General features: G+C 41.8%; 1 protein-coding gene across 18 annotated transcripts in view; it reads right to left on the reverse strand.

Annotated features, from left to right (window-relative positions):
- ENOX1 (ecto-NOX disulfide-thiol exchanger 1) overlaps window positions 1–23392 on the reverse strand; it is a 554315-nt gene that overhangs the window by 127119 nt on the left and 403804 nt on the right. For all 18 annotated transcript variants that reach the window (XM_073212579.1, XM_037002114.2, XM_073212580.1 and 15 more), the window contains 2 exons: window positions 23013–23246; window positions 12719–12931 (listed from right to left, as the gene is read on the reverse strand). In XM_073212579.1, coding sequence (XP_073068680.1) covers window positions 12719–12931; window positions 23013–23246 — 447 coding nt within the window. The remainder of the gene's footprint in view (window positions 1–12718; window positions 12932–23012; window positions 23247–23392) is intronic.

Below are 23392 nucleotides of genomic sequence, written 5' to 3' on the forward strand. Positions count from 1 at the left end.
GAGGGAATGTAGTGAGTTAGGCCCTCAGGACATCCAGAGAACCAGACAAAGCCAGAGGGAGGAGCAGTTTAGTGTCAGACGTGGACAGGGGAAGCTGCTAAGAGATTCCCAGAGAGATTCCAGTGTGTTCTCTGGGTCCTGGGCGCAGAGGTGCCTGCCAGTCAGCTTGGCACAAAGCCCAGGAAATAAAGAATTAACATGGTCAAACCCATATGTTAAGGAGGCATGGACTGAATTTCAATTTGAGGAGGAAAAAAGGCATTCTGGGCTTTTACTTGAGATGAGTAAAAAGCATTGCTGCATGACATTGTGAATTCATTACAGCCCTGTTAAACCTGAGGCCAAAACACCACCAGCAGGCATCCTGTTTCTGAACTTCCTGCCTAGATGAAGCCAGGTATTTGGCTCTTTTGAGGAATGGAGTGGGGATAGAAAGGAAATGAAATGTGCTGATCAAATTACACAAAAAGAAATAGGATGTTTTTAGCAAATTTCAAACATACAGGATAGGGTGACATTGTTCAAATAAGTGGTAAAATATTAGGTAGACAGCGACTTTTTAAGCTTTGTATAAATCCCGTAACATCCCAGGGAACTGTAGATCCCCTTATTAATGCATATATTCAAATATTTTGGAAAGCAACAGAACAAAAAACCATAAGAATATATCACTTTAATGATTCCTCACAATTTATAGTATTTGTTAGGCTTTTAAAATCCAATAAATTCCCTTGCCTTATCTCTTATACTTACAAATAAAAGTAATACATGCATATAAGAAAAAAGGAACAAAAATTAAAAATAAAAACTTACCTTCTCATCCTGACTGCCTCCTATCCAGTTTCTCTCTTTATAGGTAACCACAGGATGGATGCTAGCATTTCCATCCAGAGAAACAGTCATGCATATAGTATACACTGTGTCCATTTTGACATGTTAACCTTTTTTTACTTATAAGAAGTGCTATACCCTTGCTCTTTTTCACTCAACTCATCTCAGAAATCTATTCATATGGATATTACAGGCACACCTCATTTTATTGCACTTCACTTTATTGCGCTTTGCAGATACTGCATTTTTTTTTACAAATTCAAAGTTGTTGCAACCTCGTGTCAAGCAAGTCTGTAGGCGCCATTTCTCCAACAGCATTTTCTCACTTCATGTCTCTGTGTCACATGTTGGTAATTCTCACAATGTTTCAAACTTTTTCATCATTTGATGTGTTCTGGTGGCCTGCAGTCAGTGGTCTTTGATGTTACTACTGTAATTGTTCCGGAGTATTGCAAACGGTGCCCCCAGAAGATGACACACAATCAGTAAATGTTGTGTATGTTCTAACTGCCCCACTGACTAGCCATTCCTCCTTCTCTGTCCTTCTCCTTGGGAGTTCCTATTCCCTGAAATACAACAATTTTGAAATTGAGCCGATTAGTAGCCCTACAATGGCCTCTAAGTGTTCAAGTGAAAGAAAGAGTTAATTGATGTGACAAACTTTATTGTCCTGTTGTAAGAAATTTCCATGGCCACCCCAACCTTCTGCAACCACACCCTGATTAGTCAGCAGCCATCAATCTCAAGGCAAGATCCTCTACCAGCAAAAACATTACAATTCTGTGAGAGCTCAGTTAATGGTTAGCATTTTTTAGCAATAGGATATTTTTTAATTAATATATGTACATTGCCTTTTTAGATATAATGCTATTGCATACTTAATAGAATACAGTATGGTGTAAACATAACTTTTATATGCACTGGGAAACCAAAAACTTCATTTTGCATGCTTTATTGTGATACCCATTTTATTGCTGGGGTCTGGAACCCCAAACCTGCGATAACTCTGAGGTATGCCTGTATTAATAAGGCTGCAGTAAACATCTTCAGACATAACTCTTGATGTTCTTATCTAAATACCTTTATAAGAAATTCTTATAAAGCAGCGGAAAAGATAGATAAGAGTATCTGTTTTTAATTTTTGAGAGCTATTGCCAGAATGCACTCCAATTTAATGCCCACTAAAAATTTTTTAGATTGTTTATCTATCCCTTGTATACAGTTAGTAATCATATAATTTTTGCTGATAGATGAGAAAAGGCATGAATTACATGATATAACCAATTCTCTGAACTTGAGCTATCTACAGTTGCAGTTTCCATTATGAATCATAGAAAAAAACCCCACAGACTCATCAAAGATACCCTTTTATCAGTAGGTGACTCATTGCAAAGAGTGCTCATCCATCTGGAAGGGGAGAGACCTACTTTCTGGGTGTCTCTTCTCCTTTGTGACCTTCAAAACCCTGCTTTCCTCTCAGTCACTACTAACTCCACTAAAGCTGCTATGAAATCATGCAATTGTAGTTGGCTACTTCTAATTACTCAGATTTACCAGGCACTATGCTCGATGATTTGAAATGCTGTTTTTCAAAGTGTGGTTCCTGGACCAACATCATTGGCATTACTTGGGAGCTTATTAGAATGCAAATGCTCAGCCTCCAGACCTAACTGATTAGAGACTCTGAGAGTGGGGCCTAGCAGACACTGTTTTTCTGTTTTTACATTTTTTCCAATTTCACCGAGATATAATTAGCATATGGCATTGTTTAAGTAAGTGTTAGGTGTAAAATATAATAATTTGATACACGTATATATGGCAAAACGATCATCACAATAGGTTTAATTAACATTCATCCCCTCACATTTACAATTTTTTTCTTGTGATGAGAACTTTTAAGATTTATTCTTGTAGCAACTTTCAAATACGCAATACTGTATGGTTAACTATAGTCACCATGCTGCACATTACATCCCAGGACTTATAACTGGAAGTTTGTACCTTTTGACTACCTTTCCCCATCTCCCCATCCCCACACTCTAGCTCTGGGGACCCCCAGTGCAGCCAATTGTTTCAACAAGCTCTCCAGGTCTTTCCAATGTGTGCTGAAGTTTGAGAATCTCTGATTTAAAACATCATCTCTTTCAAATTTCCCAACAGCCTTCTGAGGCAGGTGCTATGGTTTTGGCCATTTCACTGATGAAACGGAAATTTACAGAGAGGCAGAATTACTTAGTGAAAGTATATGACTCCAGGGTCATACTTGGCAAATGGTGAAGTTCGGAATGGAAATTACCTCTGCCTAACTTCAAACCATGTATTCTACCCATTTCATATGTGTTTATGCTGTGGGCCAAAGTCTCATGAGCGCTGTGGAGTGCGATATGTTAGACAGGAAAGTATGTGTTGGAGACAGAAAGATCCAGACGCACTGTCGGTCCTCGTGGCCCCTGGGGGAGACAGCCATGTTCATGGCTGAGCCACAGCATGATGTGGGGCTTGTAGACTGTGCTGAAGGACGCAAGGAAGGCCTTAATGATCCCTTGGCTGACACTTTAAGGAAAGTAGAATTTCCTAGAGCAAAAAAGTCAAATACTTGAGGATGTGATGGGGTAGGAAGCTGCACTGACCTCTCTCTGAATCTGAGTTCAGATAGTGAAGAAGGATCAATGTCTGGGAAAAGGACCTGACTCCTTCCTACTTCTGAGTCTCCCAGATGGGAACTCACTCCTCTCCATGTGTGCCCTCAGCACACACTCCATTTTGGCCTACTTTTGTTTATCACTGTTGTTGAATAAAAAACAAAATAAGCCTCAGGAGGTGGGGCTCAGGGAATGCTTTTAGGAATCAAACTCTGTCCCCACATGGGAGGGAAGGGGGAGTGAGCAAGCCTGGGTTACTAAAGTCTTAGCCGCACCACTAAGCAGCTGTGTGGCCTGAAGAAAACCTCTACCTGCTTGAATCTCAAGGCAAAGAGGAATGGACGAGTCAATCCTGAAAATCCTTTCTATCTCTGTGATCCCACAGACCAGGGGTCAGCAAGCTTTTTCTGCAAAGGAACAGATAGTAAATAGTTTTGGCTTTGTGTGTCAATCATACACACATGCTGCTAGAGAAAGAGCCTACATATCTAAGCAGCTTTTCTCCTTAAATAGAAATCCTCTCACTTTGTGGCTGCTCTTCTACGATTCTCCCTGGGCACAGTTTTATTTTGTCTGGGCATGAACACTAAGTTGTACTCCTTTTTGATGCACAAAGAGTCAAGAACACACCATCTCCGCCTTGATGTAATTTTACCGATGCCTCATTTTTCCTCAGAACTAGGCTGAAAGTGTCCTGGCTTTAAAAAGGTTTGGGGATTTTTTTTGTTTTTTGCATGTGGATTCTTTCCAAAGTAGCTCAGAGGCATTTCCTCACAGTCTAACCTCCCCCTTCCCCCAACTTCCCCATACAGTTGGCAGGGGCTTCTTTTCCAGTCCCTATAACTGGGCTCATTTAAATCAAGACAGCAGGGTTTTCATTAGCTCCCTATAGTTCTTTTTCCTGAATTGCTCTGTTTCAGTCAACATGTACTATGTTAGTTTTGGAAATATAGCCTTCTCTAATTCTTATTGTTCCAGAGTGGAAGACTTAGTTTCTCTCTCATATTTTGCTATCATTAAAATTTTTTTTACCATTGATCCTACTTGGTATGACTTGGCTCAGTACATGTATTTTCAGGGAGGCTGAAAGGAGAGGAACCAAAGGGAGGCTCGGCTCCAGTCCAGCAGCCTCCCAGCACCCGGTACCGTCAGCTCTGGGGTGCTGTGAAGGATACAAAATTCTACGCTTATCCTTGATTTGAAAGTTTTTATAAAAAATATTTTCTCTGGACATATTTTCCCTGAAAGCAAAGAGTACTTCTTAATGAAAATAATGTTTCCAGTGCTTAAAACATTGACAAATATTGCTATGAGCATAATTTTGAGGAGAAACAGAAAAGTTGTCAAGTTGCTAATGTAGTTATGGGGAATTTTTTTTCCCATGGATGAATGATAGCAATGACGACCTCGGACTCAGAAAAACATTTTAACGTGTCATAAAATTTTTTTACAACAGCAGGGATGTAGGAGCCAAATTTCCCTTGGCAGAAATTAAAAAAGAAAAAAGTTTAGCAGAGATGATTTTAAGGAGTAAATGATTTCAGAAAGAGCTTTTCAGGCAGAAGAAATGTGGACAAGGACAGCCATGTGCCTGAAAAGGGGTCACAGTACAGCCAAGTGACATGGAGGTCGGAGAGCCCTCATGTTTCCCTCCGGCACTTAGTGAGCTACCTGGTGCTTAATAGGGACCCAGTAAGTAACTGTGGATGAATTTCATCATTCATTCAAACACTGAGGCTTTTATGATTTTAGCTAAGGACATAGATGAGGACATGAAAAAGTATTAAGGCTAGAGCAGGTCAAGCTTCTCTGCAGGAATTCTGACCACTCGGCCTCACCACCAATGTGCCCCCTACACACATTCTCAGGGTTCAAAGATGGCTTAGAATTCACAGTGTTGCCCAGCAGATGCACCCTCCCAGCAAGATGGAAGCAGGATGTGTGTAGAGAGGAATAGTTGATCCTCTGTTGTGTGGCCAGCTCAGGAGCTTTGACATATTGGCTGTGTTTAGACAGTCTGAGGTGTTGAAGGGTCCATGCCATTCATACAAGGACTTCAGACTTTTTTGAGTGGAATGGACCCTATCAGACTGTCTAATCAAACCCTTTCAATATAGAGATGAGAAAACTGAACCTCTGTGTTTAACAGACTTCCTGAAAGTCACCTGGCTGATTAATGGTTGGGCTAGGATTAGAACCAGGATCTCTTCATGTCTAGTGAAAGTTCTTCCACCATTTGCTATTTTCAAGATCTAAGGTAAGGTTGATGCCATTTTTCTATCATAAATGTATACAACAAACTTACATGGTAGTTTAAACCTTTCCAGTCTCCAGGTTTAAAAAATATCAAGAGCAGTACTGTAATAATACTTCTGTAAAATTCCCAACCAAAGTATATTCTACATATTCTACTTGGAGGAGAATGGCACAGTAGATACAGCAAAGCCAACTGAGATCATTGTTTTTTAAAAAAAATACATTTAGAACATGTTTTGCAGTTAATAGGCTCCAGCCCAATTTCCAATACCACCTTCATTTCTATCGATTTGATCAGCAACCGATACTTATAACTGGGGTCTTACAAGAATTATGCCACATGCAGGAGTGCTGTATTGAGGTGGCAAAAGAGAACAATAAATGACCTCTGTCTCTGTTTGGCTTACAACATTGCTAGGGAAAAACAAACAAAAACCCCCAAACCTGATGTTAAAAGAGTTAGAAAATAATTAAATACTCAAGTAGTACTAACAAGTGCTGCAGAAGGTAGGAGAGTGAGAGGTGGTAACGAGTAATGGAAGATCAACAAGGTTTTTCGGAGGAAGTGTGATAGGAGCTGGGCTTTGATTCCACTCTGGGGAGGAGGGGGACATTCAGGCAGGGATGGTGCAGAAGCACGAGTGTGGAGGTGGAAAGAAGGGTACTTGCTAGAGGCAAATGTTTCATTTTCTAACCTGATAGCAGCATTTATAATCAATGTAATGCAAGCACATTTTTTCAACTCCACCAGGAAGTCCTAAATTAACAGTGATAACATCCTCCTCTGATCCTTTTCGTAAGCACACACACATACACACAATAGTAGACAGCAAAGTGTGCAAGGAGCCAGGAGTCTTGGGTTCTCAGTCTGCCCATACATTGCTAAGTGACCAAGGCCTATCATGTCAGACCCTTGCTTTCCTCCTCTATAAAATGAGAGGGTTTGGGCTGACGAGTTGCTCAGGTCTCTTCTAGCTCTGACATTGTGCATTTTCTGCTTATGAATCTTGCTTATTGCATTTATGGTGTGCGTTCTTAAATGAATATTAATAAACCCTTGTCCAGTAACATCTGCTTTCCCATTGCTTTTCCCCCACTTTTCTCCTATTTTTCTCTTCTCTCACACCAGGAAGTATGTTGGGAAAGTACCAAAGTGGGAATATCATGGAGTGTTTAAATTTTCATTAGCTGTGTGTGTGTTGTAACAAGGCATGCACAATTGATCATCTTGGCATGCATATTAATAATTGAATGCTGCGGTACATGCTTTTGCAACTTTATAAACAGCTCCTCTCTGAGCTTTGAAATGACAAGCTTTGCTCCTAACTGAAAGACTGAATGTGGGCAGGCTATGGGGAGCTCCTATGAATGCACACTTTTAAAAAGTAAAGATCAAAACCCAAAGTTGCTCAGTTGGGAAACTTGGGGAGTTAATTCCAAATGTTGGTGAAGAAATGACATAAACATGAGTCAAGGATGATATAAGGATAAGGAGACATAAGAAGGAAATGATTCACCTGGACTGAAAATATTTTCTCCTTCTATATCTAGCAAGTGACATCTTAGATCCAGCTGGCCCAGAAAAGAAGAGAAAGCCCCAGGTGCCACATCAAGATAGACGGTGTCCTCATCTACCATCTTTGACAATTGCACATCTGTGGTCAGAAGTAAAAAATAATCCCAAACAGAAGTGAATGGGTGCTGTACTCTCTCCAACCGTGGCTGGGGCCTGCTGCTGCCCCTTGATGCTTTAAGCCAAGGCTCAGATGGAAAAATGCCAATTTGATTCTATTTAATAGCTGGTCCTGCAGTGAAGGCCAGAGATATGAAAAAGGTTGAACTTAAATATTGGCAGACTGAACACCAGCAAAGCCAGAAGGTTACTGCTGGACCTTGAAGTAGAGTTGAAATAAATCACAACTTTTCCCTTATATTGTTATTAATGGCTTTTGATTTTTTTCCCTGTGAGCAAATGCTATTTGCTCAACGATGAGAGCGAGGACAAATACGGCAGGTAAGGCGAGGACATGTAGTCCAACTTCAGGGCAACCACTGAAATCCCCCTTGCTCTGTGCCACCAACTATTTCTAGCAAAATCTGTATAGGGATCCACACTTTCATTGTGCTTGGATCTTTCCAATGTGCCTGCACTTTCCGGGAGGCTGTGAAATGAGCCCTCCGTCAAGGCACCAGGCCAGCCTGACTTGCTCTATTAAGCTACTTCATCAATACACCTGCTTTCAAACTGCCTCTAAAGGAGAGGCCGCCACAGAACACTATGGGGAAGGACACGGGTGCCATGGCAATCTTTTCAATGGGGTGGGGAAGGAGTGCATAGGGCTACTGACAAATAACCAGGAAATTGCCAGCCTCTTAGAAGAAAAAAAAGCTGAGATGCCACTTCTGAATTTTAGTGCTTAACAATCCTAATCAAATTCTAAATGAGAAAGCCAAAATGTGATTCCTGTGGTGTTTGCCAGGAATATGAATGCAGATCCACGGGCATATGCCTAGTTCTTCTTTTGGAAAAAACAGCAAGTGTGTCAATCACTGTGGACTTTAGCTTATTATTTTGGAAGCAGCCCCATGTACTGATACCAAATTCATCCCACCACACTGAACTGGGCTGCAGAAAGCAGAAAATGTGGCTGAGACAAACATCATTTTACCAAACACTGAGATACATTTGAAATTCAAAGGATGATGAAATGTGCACACACCTAGCAGATTAGCCAGGTCACTACTAATATTTTCATGATGAATGTTAGGATTTATTCCCCTTTACATCTGGGGAGTAGTCATCTTTGTAAAAAGACATAAAAAAGAATGGAAAATTCTGAGGCTGCTCAGTGAGATGTGCAATCTTCCTGTTCTACCTCAAAGACCTAATTCAAGCTCAGGCTCACAGTTCAGGTGTCACCCCTCTTCAGCTCATCCTGATGGGTCTTAGCTGTCAGGGACTCACACAAGGCCCCTCAGGCGCTCCATGACTGGGATGTGTATCCTTAGTCAGCACTTTCACAATTTCTGTTGGTATCTATTGGTTGCTGAAATACTTTCAGAAACAAATTCTAGGACTAAGGTGGGGATGGGGTGGGGGGGGAGTAATAGGAACATGGGAAATGTACAGGTTGTTGGAAAGTTACAATTGAAGAGTGTCAACATGAATTTTTCTTTTGACTCTTTCGCCCTGATCCTCTCAATACATCCCACTCGAGCCTGCAACCAATATGGTAAAGTACAGGGATCTCCAATGAAAGCATAGCCAGTGAGCTCTGTTTTTGATTTGCTTGGTTACACATGGAAGCTGAAACTCCATTCTCCATGGACAGTGCCCACACTAAAGCCAAACTATGTCACGAGGTCCCTGGGGACTTCTGAGCACACTGTTCCAGGCTGCCTTCTTGCCTTCCTTCCAATTTACTCACTCATTCACTCCTCATCGAGTATTTGTCACTCACACATCTCCATGTTCCAGACATTTGCTATGTATTGATGACTGAGAGAGACATGCCCTATCCTTATGATGCTTGTTACAATAATCAAAAGCAGAGAAACCATTAAATCATTAGAGAGTTTGGTTAAGTGCTCCAAAGGACCTAATAGGATGCAGTGATGGTAGGCCTACCAGGAGAGGGTGGTTCAAGAAGGCCTCTCCAGAGGGGTGGCCTTTCAGCCAAGACGTGAAAGATGAGGAGGATCCCGGCATGCTGAGGGTGAGGGGCCAAGCACATCAGACAGAGGGACAGATGCGCCATGGCTGGGAGGTGGGAGGCTCAGCAGGAATGATGCATAGCAAGTCCAGGGAAACTGCCAGGGAGAGACAGGCCTGGAGAGCTTTTGGAGGCCAGGGAAAGTGAATATTATCTTAAATGCAATGGGAAGCTACTTAAAGGATTGCAGTGGGGAAGATATGGACTAAACTATATTAGATGATGTGTAAAAAACAGATTGAACAGTAATAAAAGTGGGAAAGGAGGGAGCATGTATGACAGAAACTGCAAAATGCCTCCCAGTAGCCATTCTCCCCTACTTCCCTACTATGAGGACTCCAGGTCTATTCTGAAGAGCAATAGGTCCAGTCAAAAAGTGTTTTCCCATTTGCCTTGTAATTAGGCACGACCACATGTGGTAACTGTACAACAAGATGTAAGGGGAAATCTGTTGGGGATCTTTGGTTAAGTCTTGCTTTCTTGCACTAAAGCTACACCCCATCTGCTTTTTTTTCCTCTTTTTTTTTTCTTGTGTGACTCCTGCCTGGACAGAAGGATGTGATGGTAGGAGCAACAGCAGTCATCTTCGACAACCATCTAGGAAAGTCTAATAGCATCACAGTAACCTCAGGCCTGACAGCCTTGAACCACTGCCCCAGTGCCAACAAACACCTAAATCTGGATTTTACTGAGTGTGAAAATTAAAAAAACCATTTGTTTAGGACAAAGTTTGGAAGGGTTTTCTGTCACTCACAGGTGGACACCATATCTAACTGACACAGCAGGCTATCATCCCAGTTCAGGCAGTTCAGGCAGTCTGCACGTGAACGGTGGCCATTAAAAAAAATGAAGAAAAGTAGTCAGTTTTCAATGCTAAAATAACAATTTCCTGATGGCCTAGATGTGGGCTTTGGTGGTGGGAGATGGTGGGTGTAAAAATTACTTACAAGACTTTTGTCTGAGAATTTATTAAAGAAGAAAAAATGAACAGGAACAGGTTTGAAGATCAAAAGGAAGAAGTCAGTTTTTGATATTTTATAGTTGAGGTGCCTGAGAGGCATCCCTGAGAGTCACCGCCACTCCTGGGTTACCCTGAGGTGGGAGCAACCTCCCAAACTCCTGGTCCCGCTGCAGCCCTTCCTGCTCCGCTTTACAGGGAGGAGCGCGCCAGCCTACCTGTAGAGGGCGCTCCCTCCCGGCTGCTCTGCACGCTGAGGGCCCCAGGCAGGCGGGCAAACTTGCCTCCCGATGCTTAACCCCGAGGACCAGCACTCGGAAGCCCTGAGGGCTGCAGGTCCCAACCTCCTTCTCCAGATCAGCTTTTAGCAATAATAAAATGCTGACGTTTGGATCCCCACACTCTAGACTTCATTTCTCTCTCAATATTTCAAACCCAGGGCAGTTTATACGTATATAATGTTAGACACCTCACATTCTTTCAGCCACATAATCCAGGCATCTTTTTAAAAGGTGGTTCTTTGAATAGATACAGCCAAAGCACACAAAATTCCTCCCCCAATCTAATTTACGGAGTACTTTTTGCTCACTAGCAACAATTCTAAATAAACTCACATTCTTCCGCAGTTTACAGACCCACCTGGCAGGGAAGACGCACCTTGACTCTAACAACCAAGACAGGATGGCAGCCACACATTAGATTAGGGAAGGAATTCAGTGTACTTTGGCAATATCTATTCAAAGAACCACCTTTTAAAAAGAGTCAAGGGTTGAGTCTTCCCTGCTGGGTGGGGCTGTAAACTGAGGAGGAATGTGAGTTTATTTAGAATTCTAGCTAGTGAGCAAAAGGTAGTCTGTAATTGTGCTCCTGTTCAGGCATTTGGCCTCCTGCCATAACTTTGCAGGAATTGTATTATTAGAATTGTGACCTTTCCTTCTCTTCCTTTTCTCCATTACCAATCCACCCTTACCTCTCCCTACCTACAAAACCATTTTTGCTTCCCTATTTTAAAGAGTGGTATCAACTTTTAGTGTTCTTTATCCTACCCCTAGTAACCCTAACTTCAGAACTGCTGGACACACACAGTTGGGTAAAGGGCTATTCCTCAAGACTGGGAGACCTGGGCAAGGTGGTCTGATAATGGTCCATGTGAGATAGAGGAGTTCCACTTTTCCTATGCCTTTTCTACACAGATATGTGGCCCAGGTTGGTCTTGTATTGGATATTTTGTCACTTATCTGCATTTGTCATCAGGAGTTTCTTACATGATATTTTACACCACTGTAAAAACTGTCTTTTGACAACAAAGTCATATAATACATTTTTACACTTAAGATCCTGGTTTTTCATGCTGCTCTCTCTTCCCATCCTAACAGCTACATTAGCTCTTGGGTCTACACTGATGAAAGAGTTGATAGGCATTTTGGCACATTATATCATGGAAAATAATACTTATTCTCAGAATGATCATGTAAATTGCATATGTCACACTCCTGTGTGGCACCCTGCACCTGGTAGAGAATGGTACACAGCATTGTTATGGTGTCATTCAATGGTTTCACCGAGCACAGAAAGTCAGCAGCTGTGATGCATTATGCCACTGTGATGTTAATGACAGATACAGAGTGCCCGTAAAAAAATATATGCCCTTTTTCTGAATAGAGCCCTGGGTAATTGCCCTGACTATTGTTCTATAAGAAAGCTCCATTTATACCCCTTCATCAATTTAGGGTCTGGAAAAATCACCAGCATTAAGTAGTAAAGGCAATTTGTTTTCCAAATGAAGAAAGGAGGAAAAATATTAGTAAAAAATCTTTATTCCTGATTTGCCTGTGTTGACAGACAATGCTCACCTCAAATTAAGGATCCTGAGGAGTTGTTTTTCGGATGTTACCTTCTTCCCAAACAGAGCCCAGGGACAATGTGTTTGGGGTCTGCTTCCTACTGTCAGCAGTAGGAGGACAGGCGGGTCTGTGCAGACAGCCCTTGGGGATGAGTGGCTGCCCTCTGAGTGTGGTGTGAACTGTGGTGGGTCCAGCAGGCATGGATGCGTCTGGTTGCCCTGCCCTGGCGGCCCGCCTGGTATTCTGAGGAAAAGCTGCAGAAATGTTGCTCACCTTGAGAAGTAAGCTCTCAGGGTAGGGTCCGTGTTCCTCCAAGTTGCCACAGAACATGAAATAGGTTATGAGGTTTGCCATTCAATATGGAGTAAAGTGGGAAATTATTGAACTACTTACCCCCAAATGAAAAAGTAAAATGAACACAAAGGAAAAGGTAAAAATCACAATAAAACAGATGGTCCCCAAAATTGTACTTACATTGAGTGAGGATTCCGGTTAAGGCGTTTTTAAAATTCTCCTTGGCTTCCTCCATCTCTTGCTCATGGGCAGCTTTTTCATTCATCAGCCGGCGGACATGGCTGTTGGCTGACTGCACCATAGAATAGAACTGGTTTGCAGAACGTCTGTTCACTTCTCCTCGTTCAATCCAGGAAAGTAGCACTGTGATAGCTTCTGAAAACTTGCTATCATCTGGAAGTGGAACACCACCAAGTAGACATCATGCCAAGGCAGGAAAACATACTTTACTTGGGCCCCTCATAGAGGCAGAGCATGGTGCATCCTAACAGATATATGTTTCAGAACTTGACATATCGGCTTTCCTGAGACTCACTGCTCCGCCATCCCTCAGCTTCTTTTGTCTCATCTGACTCCACAGCACCGAAGAGCCATCTGACAGGCACAGGGTGGTCCACTCTCTCACCCACCCACTTGGTGAGCTCCATTTTAGAAGATCTGTCCCAGGCATTCTTTGTAATATAGCACAACCTCACTCTTCCACCAAACTCTGACTTCTCTTTCTTATGACTGGCTCCAAAAACCATTATTAACCTATTTGGCCTCTATTTAATTTCGTCATTCTCTCATCAGAAATATTACAGTGATATTAATTTTCTAACATAGAATCAAGCTGAGTTAGTGCCAAAATGTGGATGACAGATTAAATTACTTTAAAACTGGTTGTAATATAAGATAATGTTCCCAAGGTGGTTGTAGGAATAAGTCAATCCTTTTTCTACTGCAGTTCAAAACTAATTTCATTTTAGGTTTAATATAATATATTTGATCAGGTTGAAAAATAGAGTATTTTCTTGTTTTTAACAAAAGAGCCCTGTTTCATTGGGTGGTTGCTTAAAAACATCTGGTGAGTAAAATAAAACTCCTTTACCAAATATGAATCACCCTATATCCATTCATCTGGAGTGTATATGTGTATGCATGTGTGTGTGTGTGTATATGTTACACACACACACACATGCATACACATACAGCACATACATGCACGATGCATAAGGATGTTTCTGATGTGGTTGCTATTTGCTTGGGAAGCCTATTGCAAACCCACCTGAACCTGGTTTGAAGTATGTGTGTGGGGTTGGGGGGCTCAGAGTAAGGAATGAGGTGCCACTTATAAATAAGTGATAAAGTTTATTTGAAAGAAAGCAAATAGACTTGCCTGTTTGGGAATGGTTACTGCAACAAATCTGAGATGTGGCTTAGAAGGAGAGACGAAGTTGTGTGTCAGTTATAACAACATTGATCGATCCTACTGCTAAAAGCACATAGCATATATCCCATGAAACGGTGGAGGGGGTGTTTTTCACTTGTATTTTTCTATCCCTGGAAACCAATTTCAGAAAAATATCCTACATTTTTGAGTAAACTAAGTAGACTCTGATTTCAAAAATCAGAAGTAAAATTTGACTGGAAGATTCAGATTCTTACTTCATTAATAAGTACTAAGTGCCTATTATGTCCCCTCTACTGAAGGAACATCAGAAACATCCTTATGCATTGTGCATGTATGTGCTATATGTGTATGCATGTGTGTGTATTACACATACATATATACACTCCAAATGAATGGATAGAGGGTGATTCATATTTGGTAAAGGAGTTTTATTTTACTCACCAGATGTTTTTAAGCAACCACTGTTGTTAATATTTTACACAGTTTACAAAACCTTCATTTTTGGAGCACTCTGTGCCTCGTACAGAAATGCCTTTGGTACCTTTTCTCCCTAAAGTCCCCCTCAGACTAGGGCATGACTTCCTCGCTGTGGTTGTTCCTTGCCCAGGAGGTACGTGCACTGAATGAAGGCAGAATCGGCCCAACCCAGGGCATCAGGAGGGTGCTCTGCCTTCTCCAGGATGGAAAGACTTATTATGGATGCATTATTGATCAGCCACCATTCCAGGCGCTCCCACTGTGTCAGGACAGTCTGGGCATGGGGGTCACAGCATTTTTTCTGTGCAAACCTGCCCCCTCAGCCCTCACACTTCACTAGCGGAGATAACTGGTCAGGGAATGCACCTGGCACCCTGCAAGGGGAAGACTCAAGTTTCCAAGAAAATCTAAACCCTGTGGCACAGAACTCTTGCACTCAGTATCAAGCTGGCTCATACAATTTTGTTGATTCTGGAATTCTGTCTAAGTTCAACCCTCAGTGAACTCCAGCTGCAGTGGCTGCTTGTCTCATTTCATGGACCAGAGCGGCTTGTATAAGATAAAATCCATCATACAAGTTAACATTACGTTCAGCCCATGGAGAGGCCCATAATTTAGCGTTATGTTTGTGAGTGGCCCACTGTGACTGTTACAGTCAGAATAAATTTTGCTACCCTCACACTCTCCACCTTTCTTCCTGCCAATATATGTTAGGAGAATGGATGTCCCAAAAGACAGTGAAAATAAACCTAATGCTTATAAGAAATATTTTTTTTCTCTTAAAAAAACAAGAAGAAAGAGAACACTGACTTCATGTACCATTTTTCCCTTTTGCTGTGACTTTCATCTCTGCATTATGCAGAGAAAAGAAAAATCCTCAATGTTTTTGTAAACTGGCCTGCAGGGAGATAGTGAGCAACGCCGCCCTTCTACCTTCCTCTTGTGCACTGGGAGTTTTTTCTTCTCTTACTAACGGTCATTTGGGTCATAAATACAATAATTTACTGGCAGGAAGAATACACTTAAATTCTTTAAATGTCTCTTGGACCTAAAACATAAGTTCACTGGTGGATTGTAGTTAAATGACAGTTTTCAGAAAGATAAACAGCATTTTTAAGGATGAAAAACTGGAAATACATAATTTAAAAAGTAAGTAGGCAAGAGACTTCCTAATATTTTAACAAGTGTTAAACATTATTTAGCACAAGTAAGAATAGGCAGCATTCTATCAGCTTAAAAGAAGGAGACAGCTTTGAAAACTCCCAATTTCATCCTCATTTCTGCACTTTGTGAAACTGGCACACCAGTATATGATTGATGTCCTCACATTCATATTAAATGTAAAAATATTAGTTAAGGCATGACTGGTAAGTCTAGTCAATATCTGGTGCCAGAAGAAGTGACTTTATATTAATTAAGACTAAGTCAGCAGCTCTCACTGAATGGCTACAGGAGTGTATTGGAAACGGACATTTTCAATATCCAACTGTAAATTCAATTTTGTATTCAGTGGAAAGATCACTGAGAAAACAGAAAACAATATAAACTAATTTAAACAGGATTTAGATTGCAGCATTAAAGCTATTCATGTGGAAAGAAATTAACACTGCTCATACAAATCACATAAAAGACACACTTATAAAAATACCAAATACTTTCTGTGAACATGCTTATGTATAACTCTGAACCTGGGTGCATTTTAGAAACTAGAATGTGCACATGTGCTTTTTCCAAGGTAAGAACTGGGAAAATTGGTATATTATGCAGTGAATATGGACCATTTACTCATTAAAAATTGCCCAATGTTTTCTAATCAGGGTCCTCCCAATGTCACACCTGGGTTACTGCAAATTTTTGCTCCATGGCCTCCCTTGATTTGCATTTTCCTCTTCAATCCAGGCAGTACTTTGTCACACTCCTCTTTGTTAGACACTGTGGCCGTGCCTTCCCACTTCTGCATGTGCTATATACTCATCTGGGGCACCTCACACTCCTGGTCCATCTGGCTAACTGTCATGCTTCCCTCAAGATTCAGACTGAATGTCTTCCATCAAGGAAGCTTTTCTGTAACCCTGACATGAATTAGGTGTCCCTTTGCCATGTCTCCACAATTCTCTACATATCCTGCTATTAAAACATTAGTCATCATATGGTAATTGTTGGCAAATGGATCTGTCCCTAGTTTCACATGAGAATAAAACTTCCAAAACGTACTTCAGTCTCAGGTCACTCTGAGTTTCTCCCTTTGTAGTTTGTCTGCATTGCATTACACTCTAATGGATTTGCAGTGATTATTACTAGAAAGCTACAAATTCAGTGGTCATTTGGGAAACATCAGTTGATAACAAACATTTTTAATTTCCTGTTAAAGAGTATTTGCACATCGGCTGCCAGAGATAAATGTCCCTGTGGTACTTAAGCTGGGTGGTCCTTTTATCCCTCAGGCCTTGAGGTCATTACCATTGTCAAGGAAATGTCAGAATGAGGTCAAGATGATCACAGCAGCAGAGCCTTCTGTAGTAAGACACTAACCAGCTTATCAAATGACTCAGAAATCTTTTTGAAGCATGTTTAATTCTGGGAGGGTAATAGCTATTTTTGGCTTTGTGAGGAATCAATAATATAATGATGATCATACTTCAATGTCACCACTGAATCCATACCCACCTCATTTAATTTCTGGTTACTTCAGCCTTTGTTCACCTCCCTATCCCTCTCTTCCATGTTTATTGAGCACCTGGCACATAGTAGGCATTTCAGAAAACTGCATATGGGACAAAGCTTTGCCATTCAAGAGCACAAACATGAGCCTCATTTGGGTGCTTGCTGAAAATGCAGCCTCCCCCTAACAGAATCTGTGTCCTACTCCAGTGTGATTCTCATACTCATTAAAGTTTGAGAAGCACTGGAAGAAAACATTCCATAAAGGCCAGGGAAACTGGTTAGGAGCTCATCTAAGTTAAAAGGTCATGAAAACCTGAAATGGAAAGTAGCAGCTGAGACAGCAGACAATATTGAAAGGATTCTTATGAGCTTTGCGAATTCCTGTCCTAAACCTCCCAACCCCATTTAAAGTGTAGCTGCTTAAACATCTGTCATCCCATCCCAGAAAAAGTGTGGAAAAAAAAAATGTCAAAAGCTTGGGAATGGGTGTGGATATTACTGCGAAGGCATGGATCAGAGGACCCTCTCTATGGCCCCCTGGGATTATCTGATTCTATAGGATGAGAACCTCCAATTGTCTTTGACTAGGCTATTTTAGAACTCCTTAGGGATGGAACACATATTGTGAAAAAATGGATAGCAATATAACTAATTCTCCTCTGTAAAAATGAAAATGAATTTTTTTTCCGGTAGAAAATAAAAATCTTTATAAAGTAAATTCTCTTTTGAACCAGTTTTAACGTCTTACTGATTCTCCCAATGAGTTAAATAAAATCATTGGCACATGCTCATTTTATATCTGCAAGACAGTCATGACCCCGCTGCCAGAGAATCTTTTAGCAACCAGTGAACTGCAAGCTCCTCAAAGGCAGGGCCCGTACCATGGTCATATCTGAAATCCCAGGGCATGGCACAGAGCCCAGGACTCAGCTGCTGGGCACCTGTTGAACTTCAATCAAACTGATGTGTAGACAATGAAAGGGAAAAGTAATCAAATTGATAAGTGGTTTTTTTTCTCCCACTTTGTGTGCAGAGAGAGATCTGCCCTGCATTTCAGAACAATAGGTGAGACAAAAGCAAGGCCATGAATACTGAATATGAAAACCTAAGTGGGTTCCAGCATCTCTATGGCCAGGCCTATAAAGGAACAACAGGAGGGGCGTCCATGTTTGAACAAAAGGTCTTAAGAAGAAGGAAAAAAAGGAAGACATTTTACAACACTTTTCTTTCCAAATAAATGGGGCACATTCACACAGACATACTCAATGGTGCATCTAGACAGGTGTCACTGGTTTCTGGCTTCTATGATAGCTGAAAATAACTTACAGTGTACAGTCATGAATTGAGTCAAGCAGAATGGGAATTCTAGGATGGCCAAAGCATTGCTACAACATTCCCCAAACCTCACTATGCATCCCTAACCAATGGACACCTCTGAACGAGTTTCCATTTTCTGGCTGCTTAATTAACCAGCAAAAGGGGTGGTACCTTACTTATCTTCCAAATCATAAAAAGCTATACAAATGGTTAAGGCTCCTTTTGCGCCAACATCCCCCTACAAACTCCCCAATTATCTAGTACATGTAAAAATGGGAGGATTAAGGGAGGCAATATGAAATGCACTGGTTCTTCCTGCTTTGGGGTCAAGAAAAAGGTTTCTAGATGAAATGACATATCTTGTCTCTTTGAAGGTCAATAATTCCTAAGGAAGTGATTCTCAGACAGGCTCCTGTGCTTCATATTTTCCTTGCCCTAAGAAGGAAACCTGACCTTCAGCAAATGGAACTTCCACTTGGCTCACAGCGATATTGATTTTACTTTCTTGGAACCATATGTATTGACCTGCATCTCAACAAATGCTGGCACCTCTTCCACCCTTCCTCTTTGTGGTGGGCTGACATTGGGTCATTCTGTATGCAAACTGGAGTCTAATCTTCTGGAAATTCTGAACGCCAAGATGATGTCGTATCAGGGAATCCCAAGGGCACTGCCTGCAAAGCTTTGTCAAAACTTCACCTGATGCAGAAAGAAACCCTTCACTTCATGACATAATGAAAGATTGTGTGAAGCTTTCCAAAGAGAGAAAACGTACACAAAACCTTTTAAATGCTCTTGCCAGGAGAAATCCCCAGAGAATTAGGATATAATCTTTCCTCACTGTCTGATCAATCTCTTCCTTCACAGTCCAAACACAGCGCTCCTCCAGGGGTGGATGGTCTGTGTTAGACACACTGAAATTCATTATCTCATCTGCCTGGTGCTACTGTTTCCAATAAAGTGCAATTATGGGGTTATTGAGCTCCCTCTCACTTTCTCAAAGCCATGCTATAAACTTTGGGCCTGTGAGCAGTTACTTCCCAGTCAGTCTTCATTGAGCTGAATTGTCTCAGAACAATGTCTATTTAATCAGCAGGGTGCCTGCTAATTTTCTTTTTTAGAATTTGTATTAATGTAACAGACACTGGGTGGTTAGTGCCTTAGACATTACACAATTATAACTCAATATAAGGCACAGTGGCCACTGAATCTGGGGTTACCTGGTCTTGGAAGATCCCTCCCCCACCCCAACAATGCACACTCACTCCACCAATGCCCAGCTGCGCTGCATATGACTCCTGGGATAGCACGCTGCCCTTCCCACGCATGAGACTGGCAAGTCTGGGTGCTTTGTAATTTCTTCTATCATCAAGAAACCTTAACCCTATGAGGCAGGGCTTGTTTCCTCTCCCTTAGTACTAGCGCAGTGCCAGGCATATGGTGAAGACCTCAGCAAACACGCTGTGGAGTGAACGGAATGATGGCCAAGTGCATATCACCTCCCTACACTTCTGATCATGTCTGGTAGCATTACAGAAATTCAACATGCTCATAGATCCAAATAGTTAAAGAAGAAAGAAAATAATTATTTTACTGAGCATCTACTATGTGCAGAGTTTAACTAGGCAGGATATGGAGAGCATTGTGGGTCATAATAGAGTTAGTTTGCACAGGTTTTGCTGGATAAATCTGATTTTTTTATTACCTCAAATAAAATTGTAAGAATAAACATTCATGATTCAAAATGAGGAAAAATGTTTGTAATAAACCTAAGATACCAAGAATTTCTAAGGGGAGAAAAAAATCAAAACCAATTAGGTATTTTCAGATTGTATTTCCATTACCTTTTTTTTACCCAGTCTTGTTTACCTTAGAATTTGACTGCATTTTTTATCACCATATCAATGAAATCAGCTTGAGGGAAACAGTCTCCTTAGCTCCTCCTGTCTGGCTTTGCAGAGTTATAAGGAGCACAGAGCAGATTTCCTCTCAGAGGCAGCCAGTTTCCTAAGCAATTGAATGCTGTTCATATTCCATACTCCGTGCTTGCTTTGAAATTGTCAAGCTTGATATTACCTGACTGTTGCCTAAGATGTATCCCCAGCTAGTTCATTCCACTGTAACTGTTGTCTATTAAAATTTCCAATCTGTTCTCTCCTCAAGGGATCACAAATACTTGGCAAAGGTGCAGTTTCTAAATTCTGAAAATTATACTCATCTATATAAATACATATTTTTTGAAATGGCAAGGCTTGCAAATTACTTTACCAAATTGACATCCCAATCTGCTCTCCTCTAACAGGAAAGGCAATGCCGGGTACCTCTTAACATGCATAGACACTTCTGTGCTGGTTTCTTAAAAATAATGTAATGTAGATGCCAAACTTTCCTGAAATCCCTCCACAAGGTTATAGAATCAAGTTGTTAGTTTTTGTCACTTCTAGGTGTGGACACAACCAAATACCGTTTAGTCTAGATAGTTTATAAGCTAAGACTACATAGTATACTGGATTTTAAAGAAAAAATTATTTGCTCCAAATTCAACATTCCTGATTGAAGATGTTCTTTCTCATTCTGGCCTCCCGTTATGGTTTATAGTGTGAATGGAAAAATGAGATGATGTCTACATTTTCATTTTATGTGCTTTTCATTAAAAGGACAGCTCTAGCTATGGTTTCACTCTGTAAGACACCCCTTCTTGAAGCAGTGGAACACACACCGCTAACTCAGCAAGAAGCACTCCTGGTTGCATTGGGGCATTTTAGGGGCAACTGCAGCTGATTAGGGGTTTCTGAGGCCTAAATGGAATGAGGCTAGAAGCAGAAGTCTTCTTAAAATTCTTTTTTTAAAGAAATAGAATGTTAACTTCCTATTTTCTTAAAATAGGTTTTGGGCAGATTTTCATACATTTCCTTTAGTATAAATATCCAATCCAGTTTATACACTGCTGGTAATTAACTAGGCCCTAGAGCACTCAAAGGATTAGTCGCATCTCTCTTCTCATAGGAAATATTTCATGGTTTCTCCACTGCTTTGCAATAAAACCCAAACCTGGTGGCAGTCTTCGGGGCTCCGCCACCTGGCCCCAGACTGCTTTTCCAGCTTCCCATTGCTTATTAACTTCCATGTAGTCCCTCCCATGCTAAATTCCCCTCTGCTTCCTTATGTCTTCATTCCTAGGGCTCCAGCTTCTGACTAGAATGCCTCTAGGCCCCTCTTCTCCTGAGGAAGAAAGTTGTTTATCCTGCAGTGTTCAAATCTACCTTATTTCTAAAGCCTTTCCTGATACCTTCAACAATGTTATTCGTACACGTCCCTGAGTTCCCAAAGCCTGTGGCTCATATGTTGGTTGGCAATCACGTCACTGCCGTTGTTTTACAGTTAATCATTTACTGGCATACCTCATTTTATTAGGCTTCACTCTCTTGTGCCTTGCCAATACTGTGTTTCTTACAAACTGAAAGTCTGTGGCAACCTCTGTCACATATGGTAATTTCAAACTTTTTCATTATCGTTATATTTGTTATGGCAATCTGTGATCAGGGATTACAACTCCCTGAAAGCTCAGATGATGGTATATTTCAGCAAAAAATTATTTTTTAAATTGAGGTAACGTACCTTGTTTTTTAGATATAATTCTATTGCACACTTCAGACTACACAGTAGAATCCTTCTAAACATACTTTTTAATGCTCTGGGAAAGCAAAGAATTAATTTGACATGCTTTGTTGTGATAATCTGCAGTAGTAAAAAAACCGAACTGGCAATACCTAGGAGGCACGCCTGTACTTGCAGACTCCTACATAAGGTTCGCAACAATAACCTACGTTCTCTCACTCAAAGCTGACACCCCTGATGGCTGAGGAGGGTCTGACCATCATTTGCCTGTAAAATGCTGATGTTGCTCAGGTCACACAACTTTGATCTATAACAGAACAGAATTCATACACACCTCATCCTAACTTCAATATCTGGTGCCTCCCTAATCATCTGCAGTTCACAGGGGCAGGTAGGAAAGCCTTTCTCTGCTTCCATCTTCCACAGCATCAAACACAGGATAGGAGCCCAGCAAAGATTTTTAAAAAATGAGATTCCTGTATTCTATTCCTCATTATTCTGTAGGTGTTATGAGTGTCCCTTTAATTCCATCTCTGAAGACAGGGACCCTGTTCTACACTGCTCTCTGAACTCTGTGGACCCCAGCTGTTACCGACAGGTGTTAGGGGGGCTTTGTTCAGAGTCCAGCATGGCTGCAAACTGTAGAACCGGAGGAGCATGGGGACCTGACCGCCCACAGAAGGGGACACCAGCCCAGCTCAGAGGGCAGGAACCCGTGTGGGGGCTGGTGCTGATGACTCTTCGGCTCCTCTTTCCCTGACTTATGTTGAGCGAAGTCACTCCCGGTCACGGAGAACGCGGGTGAGAGCGCTGTAACGGGCAGGGCTCCATCCCACGCGGCCTGAGGAAGCCAGGGCGTCTCTGCTCCCAGGGGACCCTGCTCCCAGGAAATCAGCGCAGGAAGGGCAAGGGGAACACACAGGGCTTCGGCGTTGGGGGGTCTCAGCATTTCTGTTTTAGCGGGCAAAGGTGAGGGCTGAGGACGCAGAGCAGGTGGCCTCCTACCTTTCAGCTTGTCGGCCAGCAGTGCGGCCTCGTGTTCCGAGTAGTGCATTATCGCGGGCGGGGACGGCGGCCGCAGCCGGTCCTCCTCCAGCTTGCGCCGGTGCCGCTCTTCGCGGGCGCGCATCCGCTGCTTGCATTCCCACTCGTAGAAGTCGTCCCTGGCCTGGGCGAAGTCCACGTGCAGGCGGCCCGAATCCTTTTTGTCCGTGCTAGACCCTAGCCGCATTCGGTATCCTGAAACCAATGGAAAGTGTGGTCATATTGCAATGTCACAACAGGGCCTGGAGGCGCCCTAGGGGAGCACTCACTTATTTTTTTGTTTTTACATAGGACACCCTTCCCACTTCCTATAGAAGGTAGGAAGCAGTTGTCCTGTGGCC

Source organism: Manis javanica, chromosome 9, assembly GCF_040802235.1.
Source record: "Manis javanica isolate MJ-LG chromosome 9, MJ_LKY, whole genome shotgun sequence".
Taxonomy (NCBI): domain Eukaryota; kingdom Metazoa; phylum Chordata; class Mammalia; order Pholidota; family Manidae; genus Manis; species Manis javanica.